At 44.9% G+C, this 9,208-nt stretch overlaps 1 protein-coding gene across 1 annotated transcript; it reads right to left on the bottom strand.

Annotated features, from left to right (window-relative positions):
- Positions 1-8,302, bottom strand: EDEM2 (ER degradation enhancing alpha-mannosidase like protein 2). The gene is made up of 11 exons (XM_056354347.1): positions 8,174-8,302; positions 7,986-8,096; positions 7,876-7,915; positions 7,377-7,482; positions 6,206-6,331; positions 5,298-5,509; positions 3,976-4,117; positions 3,551-3,675; positions 2,687-2,831; positions 1,509-1,630; positions 1-653 (listed from the first exon to the last, which is right to left on the bottom strand). Exons 1-11 carry the CDS (start codon positions 8,278-8,280, stop codon positions 162-164), a joined length of 1,728 nt encoding a protein of 575 aa, XP_056210322.1. The 5' UTR covers positions 8,281-8,302; the 3' UTR covers positions 1-161.
- Positions 8,303-9,208: the final 906 nt, after the last annotated feature.

Genomic DNA, 9,208 nt, shown 5'->3' with positions numbered 1-9,208 from the left:
TCACAGTTTATGAACAAGCAGTAGCAGAATTTAATAGGAAGCTGTTTCACTTCATAATACAATTCACATTGTGAGGTATGACACTTTCCATTATGAAACTATAAAAATATATTCCTAGAGTCTGAATTAAGTTCAATAATTTAAAGCGATGATGAAAAGAGTCAGGTGTTATCTAGGAAGACCTGTCCCAGTACTGCAAGCTTAGAGTTAAAAGATTGACTGGGGCAACTCAGAAGGGAGTGTGAGCTTTTCCCAGAGTTTCTTTTCTCTACACCCTTCTCCAAAGAGGCATCTTCAGGGTCTTTTGCACTTTCCCCTTCACCATGGTCCGAAGCTCTTTTTAAAGTTAATTTCTTGTTTTTCTTCATTGAGTAAAATTCCCGCATCAAGTCTTCCACCTCCCACTGCTCTTCCTTACGCTTTCTACAGCAGTGCAGTGCAGCAGGGTCTATAGGATGAGCTTCAGTGTTGAAGATGTATCCTCCAGCATTCAAGACGCATTCCCCGTATGGTGTAATCACCACATCAAAGACCGATCCATCATTGTGAATGAAGTTGTCTGGGTCAAACAGCAGGTACAAGTATTTCACTGTTTCAGCCAAAAAGAAGGATTCCATGCGATTATCCAGTCTGTGATCTCTCAAGTCTTTGATCTACAGGAGAATAAATACAGTGGGTTACTGTTGTATCAAAATCAGTAGGTTATGAACTTAGTGGGAAAAGTAAAACCAGCTTGCAATTCATTTCAGTTTAACAGGACAGTGAGGCACCAATACACCCTGCATTTTAAACAGTTGTACACAACTACATCAACAAGGTTCCAGATGTTTGGATTTAGCATAGTACTATAATAAGGAGCAGGAAACTAACTATCAGAGAAAGGTACTTCCTATCTGGGCAAGGAGGTTAAAAGTGAGAAACCTCCCATCATTTCCCCCACTAAAAAAAATTAAGATAAAATCATAAGGCTTTTACCTACTTCTCAAATCACAAGGCCTAATTACCAATGTTTATAAGGAGTTTCTTGTAAAATAGAGCTTGACAGTATGTTTGAAATCTTTTATTAAATGATTCTGGAGAAATCACTCATTGCATTTCTCCTGTGTTTGGCTGGATTTTCAAGGCATAGTGGGAAAGCATAATCACACAACTGGCAGATACAAAGCCTATATATGAGCCTTCCTGCTGAGGTGAAACACCTATTAGCTACCAAGGTACAGGAGGCAGGAGAAGCTTGTGATGCTCTCCCATGTTCTGGGCTCTGGTGCAACAGCCCATGACAGAATTTGGCCCACTGTTCAGGCTGTAAGGAAAGTTACTACCAGAAACATAACCTGCAGTCACCAGATCAGCTTCACAGAGAAACACAAGGGGTACGTCTGAAAAAAGTCATGTTTCAACAAAAGTGATTAATTGGCTAAATGGCAAAAGATCATTCATGAGAACACTTTCTAAAAGATGTTTTTTAGCAGCCATTTAGCCAACCGAGCTGTTGATTTAGCACTTACAGTTGCAAATCCACAGTCCACCTTGCTGATCTTCTCTATTGACTCCACTGCGTCTCTTCCCAGTTCTAAGAGCGTGGGATCTCTTGTCGCACGGTACAGATACATTGCACTCTCAATCAGCTCTGCAAAAAAACCCCAAACATTTGCAAGCATAAAGATTACCAAACCATGGACACAGGCAAGATGAGATATTCCTTGAATAAATTTTAAAGTAGGATGATCAGATAAACAGCCTAACTTGCCTTGTATTTCCTCTGGCTCAAAAGTGCAGATACTTTTACTAAGGATGTGCTACAAAAACTCACTAGCCAGATTGCATCAGCTCAGGTAAGAGTGAATAATGCACCCATCCTGCCTTCAGGGAGGGGAGCAAGAGAGAAAAAGCAAGAAAAAAAACCACACCCCAATTGTCAAAGGAAGAAAAGAAAGATGCTTCTAGAAAGGATTACAAACAAGAAATTCAACACCCAAACCCCAGGTTTTAAATATCCCCTGAAACATGGGTATCTAAAACACTGCAAAACCAAACACTATGGAAATACTCTATATAGACAACATATGCACTGTGCTGTGTTTACTCAGTAAAGAAACAGGTCTTTTTGGATGATATAATAAATTTTAAAGTTAATTCTCTTTTTTTTTTTTTGGTCAGAGTTGTAAAAAAAAAAATCAGAAAAAAAAAAAGAGAGCTCATTTCATTGCAGTACCACAGACAACACATAACCCCTCTTTTATGTTGAGCTTTACTAGTGCAACTAGAATCAGTTTATTTCAGGAACTCAGCAGAGCTAGAATGGTCTATTCATACTCACTTTCAATTCCTAAACCTAAAGGACACAAGCAGTCACATCAACATTTCACATGACTTAAAAACATCCCATGTCAGACAGTCTAACACTTAAACACGTCAAATCCTACACTGTGCACCCAATTCATTAACAGGCCACCTTTATATAGTAACACTATGGGTTGCTTCCTTTAAAAGGTAGCCCTGCTTTTGTGAATGGAAGAAGGCAAAACACATAGGTTTGACTGTAGAAATCACTGGTAAAATGCATGCAGGAATTAATTCAAAGCAAAACTGGGGATGATTTTTGGAAGGCAGGTGTTGCTGATGTGATCTTACCACCAGAGCAAAAGCAGGAGTCCATGTTCCTTTCTATTTCACTTCTGCTTACCCGGCCTGAGTGGATATCCTTCTCTCTTGTCCACTGTATAGCCCTGGGGAATGTTGTACAACTCAGGCAGCCCACCAAACTGCTTCCAGACAGTGTAATAGTTGAGGAAGGTTCGCATGGCATTATCTACATCCCCAATTAGGCTCTGAGAGAGAGGAAACAATTACCAAAGCAACATCTGGCTGGAGAAGAAACTACACAGGAATTGATGCAATAACACTACTCTAGTCAAAGCAAGAGATAGTGACAGAAATGGGTTGTTCAAGCAGGTCCGAGTGGTGTAACTAATACTTGGGCATGATGCCTTAAGAATAGGTAAGACTGAAGAGGAGACAGATGCTGTTCTTCTGTTGGATCACATTACACACACCTGAAATAACTAAAAATCAAAACTTCATGTTAACAGAAAGTTGCATTTCTTCAGTCAGTTTCTTTTAGTCAATCACAGCATCCAGTCTATTTTAGTGGGGATAAAGTCCCAGACCAAATGTAAAGGACTGATGAGAAAGCAACCTCTCAATGGGACAGCATTCACACAAATAAAAGCATTTATGAGGTTGGAGGAAAAAGAGGTGTGATTTTCTTTTTCCTTACATTCCCATCTGGATGTTGAGACCACAAATCAGTAGAGTGTGCTACAACAAAACTGCCCTCCCATCACGCTCAATGGGAGACTTTTTTTAATAGACCATAGATAAAGTCAACATCTGCTTTTCTACAGGCTGAAACTACTGTAGATTTCACCAGAGATCGCAATAAACTTTTAAACCAGCACAGAGAGTTATATTCCTAACTTTTATATCAAAGACCAACCTAAGACAGATGAACAAAATCACCATATGCTACTGGTATGACAGCTCTTACCTGTAGGCCTGGCCAGTAGGCCTCCAGGGACTGAAAAACAGGCATGGACACTGTTCCTTTGTACATCTGAACCCAGAGATACCAGTCATCAAACTTTGTGTAATTTTTGATAGCTTTGTTATATTCTATAAAGAAACATAGATGGTAGGTAATCCAACAAAAAAAATCTTTTTTTAAGAATGAGAGAAGCCCCTTTTTCACTTCAGCCATGTCAAATGAATGACTTATCAGGATGCTCGCTTTGGTAACTCTTTGTTATCACAGACTGTTTGAAAGTATTACAACAAAGGCTTCAGGAACAGTCTTGAATGTACCCGATTACATTCTTCATCATCTCCTTCCATAGTCCTACGTGCCAAGTTTTTACAGGTGCAGTCAAGAAGGCATTCCTGGGCCCCTTCACACAGAAAAAAAAACCTGCTCACCTAGAAACATGGACATCAGCTCCTTGTCCTGCAGGAGAATGGCTCCTTTAACAAGGTATTCAAAGTAGGAGTCCACTCCTGCCCCAATGCCAGCATCTTGGGCCACCCACTTGGCAGTTATCACATCAATGTGGTTACCAACCTGGAAGAAGCGAGGGAGGAAGAGAGAGGGAATTGAAGTGGAAATAAAGCTTATGTACTGAACAAGAATTAAAAAAAAATCCCAACACCACCACCACCACACAAGAAACCCTTGACCTTTTTTCAGACCACCCATTTCACAGATTCCCATTGGCCATTCCAACTAGCATTTTCTCCGTTACAAGACACTTTTATCAGTATTAGAGAAGTACAAACGGCAGAAAATGTAACTCTGGGATTTTATGCTTCCAATATAAAAGAGTTGCACTGGTGAAAACAAAGCACCATTATGCTACTGTAAAAATGCACAATTTCAACATGATGTGTCTGGTCCTAATTCCAATCTGACAAGAGATTAGAGAAGGATGAAAAGGTACAGATACAGAGATGGAGGCCACAATGTCAAAGGCATGAAAGCTGGCATGCTAATATTTAAACAGATCCTTCAAACCTTAGACTTGTCAGCCTAGAAACAGACCAAGCTGACGGGAGAATCAACTAAACAATCCTGACTTGCTTAGCAAAGATGAAAACCACCAGGCTATTCAGTTTCTTTCCTGATGAAGGATTAGGGTATAAACCAAAAATAAACAGATTCCAAAGTAAACAAAACAAAATTTTTCTCATACAGCATATGAACAAATCCGTTCCTCTTCACATAGGCAACACTAGGAGTTCAAATGGGTTCTAAAAGCAGCTGTAGAAATTAACTGAAGAAACATCGACCAGGAGAAAGCGAACACAGAGATAACACTTCTAGCTCTGTATACTCCTGAAACACCGAATCTGTAGAGACTGGTAGTATCTTGGTACACTCGCCACACTCTTATTCTCTTCCGTAGGCCATTGTCCCACCAGGCATAACACAGACTTTTTATTTGATCTGTTACAGCTGCTGTTACAAAAACTGCCATACCCAGTAGGAAGCATTTGTCTCCCAACCACATCTGTTATGGAACAGAACAATGGCATAATGTTGGGTTATGCCACTAAAGCAGAGATGTGGATGCTGCAGGTGCTCAGGAACAATGTCAAACACGCGACTTCAGCCCAGTTATTAGCACTGTGGCTATTTATCTAGTTCTCTCTCCTCTCTGTTTATGCTTTTTTTCACTTAGAATTGCATCCACAAAACTATATAAAAAGGAGGCCAGCAAATTCAAAGTCCATTCTTCACTCACCAGCCCAATATCTGAGCGATTTTTCCACAGTGCCTTCAAAGCCTTCCTGGCAACATCCTCAAACACAGGGTCACCAGTAAGGTGGCTTAAAGTAGCAAATTCCACTATGAATGTGCCAATTCCAGCAGTACAGGTAACAGGAGTCTCCCCAGGGTTTACTCCATGCAGCAAGTTCACTGTTCCATATGGCATCCCAGTTGGGGTCTGAAAAGCTGAAACACAGTGGGTTTGGTTCATGTGAGTGTTCACTGTTACACGTGCCTCACATTCCACTGCACACAGGCAAGAAGCAGGACTGGAGCAATTCCAGTAACTGCAAAGAACATAACAAGAAGTAGAGCGTGATTTTGGGAGGGGCAGAGAGGGTACCTCAAGCAACACACAGTCCCGGGAAGGTACTGCAGCTCTCTTCCACTTTGCCCACAGCAGCAGGCTGCATGCCTACTTTGTTTTAACAGCACAAGCAGCATAGTAAAAATGGAACTAACCACACTGGATAGCAAAGGGCAAATGCTGAAACTGTGATTACTCAGGGGTAGCCCAGGGTGCACAGCACATAAGAGAACAGTGCCATGGTACTGGGCACACATCCCCGCAGCAGGGGAAGATAAGGCTGAACTTTCTTGTTTTTACAAGCTGCTGTTTCAGACCCTTTATTTGTTATTTATATTAAATAATTTTCCCTCAACAAGCAACAAACAAACAGAGTTGTTAAACGCACACAACAACTGGCATGCATGTATACAGCTGGCATCACGCACTTTACGTTTTCCACACATGCTAAACTTGCTTTGAGCTCAGGGAATGTAGGACTCTTACGAGTTTACACATCAAGCAGTGCTGTCTTCAAACACACCAGTCACCTCGTGAATTACAGCACAGTAACACAAAACCAGACAAGTTCTCACCTGGCAGGAGTTTGCGAGCTGCTTCCTCTGCCATCCTCAGGAGAGGTCCAGAGCAGGGCCAGCCCACTTCTACTTCAACGCCAGCCTTCTTTGATAGCAAGTGAGCAGAGAGGAGACCACCCACCACTGGAAGGTGCCCAATAAGAATCCCATTAAAGAACGTGGCAGAGGAATGAAATCTTGGTATTGGTTGTATTTACAATGATGCAGAGGCAGTGTTTATGGGGAAGAAAACTGAGGTGATTCATCCTTAATGGCCTAATTCAATACACCACAAAAGAAGAGTGATTTGTTTCTTCCTGCCTGTTTGCAATGGGTGGCCGATATCTTTCTTGCCTTATTTTAGAAGCATCAGATCCTACTTGCCCTACTACACCTGCACTGCCCTGCAGACAATCAGAGAGCTAACAGCACAATGAACACGAACTCTATGAGAGGAATTCTGTCATTTCTTCTAGACAGCTTAAAACTACGTTTGTGTGAAGTAATACAGTGTACCTCGTTAAATTCCTTGGTGAAAAAATGTCTAGGTCCGAGCCAAGAGTTTCAGTGCAAATGACAGAAGCAGGGAGCTATTAGCCCTTTACACAGCCTTGTCTACTGTCACATAACAAGCACAAACACAGAGAAATGACACCACTGCAAAAATTGGCTCAGCAATATTTGACAGGAGAAACAAAAAAGCGTAACTAACGGTTTTGTTCCCTGGCAGTGTCTTTTACTTGGATGGCCCTAAGGCAGTTAGACACTCAATCGGGTACAAGACTCCCAAGGCCTTTGTGATTTTCAAAGAACAAAAAAGGCAAGTTTCACTTCATGACACTAAAGCGAAAGAATTAATCACTATTCCAAAATAGTATGTAAAAAAAGACAGTATGTAATTTGTACTTTTTCAGTGGAAAAGATGTTTACTCCAAATCTCACAACATGGCAACAGAATATTGGAACTGCCACGTATATTTCTGTTTGCATTGGGGCGTGAAGCAAAAAGGCAATGTGCAAAGACAAAAAGGAAGTGAAACTTATTTGGGATTTTTCTTTTTGTTTACGTGTCCTGTTACACTGCATTACAAATTCACTCTGTTCACTAACTCATGTTACCTCTGTGTACAGTTCAGAGACTTGTACAGTGGATATTCAGCATAAACACCATAGAAAGAACCCACCTCACCTCGAATGTTAGTTTCAAAGACAGATGCATTGACATCAATGTCAAAATCCACCCCCTCCTGCAGCACATTGACCACTCGCTGAAACTCAGACACATTTCCCAAGATCTGCACGGAGAGCAGGACAACAAAGAAGGCTCAGAGGTCATGGGAAAATAAAGGTGCAATTCAGTGTTAAGGGCTAATTCTAGTTTTGTTTCACTATTTTGTGAAATCATTAATTACAAATAGAACTAAAAAAAAAGCAACTGACAGTTCTGCTTCATTTCAAAACGTTTGCCAGTGTCAGAAGGTACCAGGGCTGGGAGCTCTGGCATCTGCCTCCCAGGGCTGGAGCCAAGGCAAACGCAAAAGCTCCGTGGTCGATTACTGACTGACTTTCCATCGCTACCGCGTAACGGGCGGGTGCGAGGGCGGCTGCCGGCGGCCCTGAGCGGGCAGAGGGCCGGGCTGCGGGCACGGGCAGGGCCGAGCCGGGGGCGGGCGGCCGCTCGCACTCACCAGCAGCGTGTCCAGGGCGTCGATCAGCGTCAGGGAGAAGCTGCGGAGGAGAGAAGCGAGGTGAGGGGCGCCCCGCAGCGAGGCCCCCGGGCCCGACGCCCCGTCCCTACCTGCCCCAGGTGTCCTGCCCGTCACAGGTCAGCGGCCGCAGCTCGTCGTAGGGGAAGGCGCTCTCCAGGTAGTGCTCGTAGGCATGGTAGAACATGGCGCGCACCCGCTCCCTGAGGCACAAGCACAGGCCCGGTCCGGCTGGGTCCCCACGTCACGGCTCAGCCCCACCGCCCGGCCCCACACTCACCGGTAGGAAGCGACGTCCAGCTCCCGGGCGGCCGCGCCGGTGCCTGCCGGCGGTGCCGGGAGCCGCAATGCCCACAGACACAGCCAGCAGCCGAGCGAGCGCAGCATGGCTGCCGCCCGCCCCCGCACCGCCGCCAGCCAATGGGAGCGGCAGCGGCGGCTGACGTACGTGCCCCGCGCCGGAAGTGCCTCGTGCCGGGCGCCTGTGTCCGGGGCGCTCGGGGCCGTGCGGGGGCTCAGCGGAGTGGCGGGCTGCGGGCTTCCTCCCGCTGCTTGGCCCTGTGAGGCGCTTGTTGAGGAACTTACCGCTAGGGCTGGCGATAAAACCGCCGTTACCCCACACACCGAAGAGTGAGGTGCCTGCGTTACTTCACCAGGGGCTGTAACTCCCTGTCGCAGGGATGGGGGGGTGCCCAGGGGCAGAAATGAGCCTCCTAGGCAGGTCAGAAGGCCCTGGGGGAGCTGGCAGCACTAGAGGTGTAGCTGTCAGACCTGAAAATAAATAAAACAAATACCGAGATCTGTATAGTATCAGTGTGTTAGAAGGTGCTTGTCCCGTGTGGGTAGAGGAGCTGGTTCCTGGCACTGCTGTGAAATACCTGTCTGGAAGTGAGGTTGGAAAAAGGCTCAGAATATCTGTGAAACAACCAGGAGACTCCTGGCCTGTGAGCCTTCCTCCTGACAAACTGTCCCGGTGCTCTTTCTCCCTCTAATTCAAATGCAGCTGTCAGGGAGTTTTGTGTGATGTATCAAGACCTGCTGCAGAGGAGTCGGCAGCTGAGCTGGTGTGCGGAGCCTGTGGTGGTGTTGCCCTCCTGCACTAGGAGTAGGCTTCACATCTTGGCATATTCCCCCATGCCAGAGCAGGACTGGCTCTGAGGCAGCTGGGATCACAGCAGCCCGCTTCCCTGCAAAAGGAATGAGTCCCCTGGGGCTACCGGTGCTGTGGCTCATGTCAGGGAAGATTTCCGAGCCCCTGCTCCCAGGGTGATTACACAGATTTTGGTGTCCTGCTCTTGAACTGGCAGGTTGCATT

Source organism: Falco biarmicus, chromosome 10, assembly GCF_023638135.1.
Source record: "Falco biarmicus isolate bFalBia1 chromosome 10, bFalBia1.pri, whole genome shotgun sequence".
NCBI lineage: Eukaryota > Metazoa > Chordata > Aves > Falconiformes > Falconidae > Falco > Falco biarmicus.
The sequence above is the reverse complement of the archived record's forward strand: the minus strand, read 5'-3'. Positions and strand labels throughout refer to the sequence as shown.

What these genes read in the sequence shown, in the direction of transcription:
- EDEM2 (XM_056354347.1), bottom strand. Translation starts at nt 8,280, where the DNA reads ATGCTGCGCTCGCTCGGCTGCTGGCTGTGTCTGTGGGCATTGCGGCTC. An exon ending in GCTGATGTCCATGTTTCTAG is followed by an intron (nt 3,676 to 3,975) that starts GTGAGCAGGTTT and finishes GTTTCTTTATAG; the next exon opens with AATATAACAAAGCTATCAAA. An exon ending in CCTACTGGCCAGGCCTACAG is followed by an intron (nt 2,832 to 3,550) that starts GTAAGAGCTGTC and finishes CCTCTCTCTCAG; the next exon opens with AGCCTAATTGGGGATGTAGA.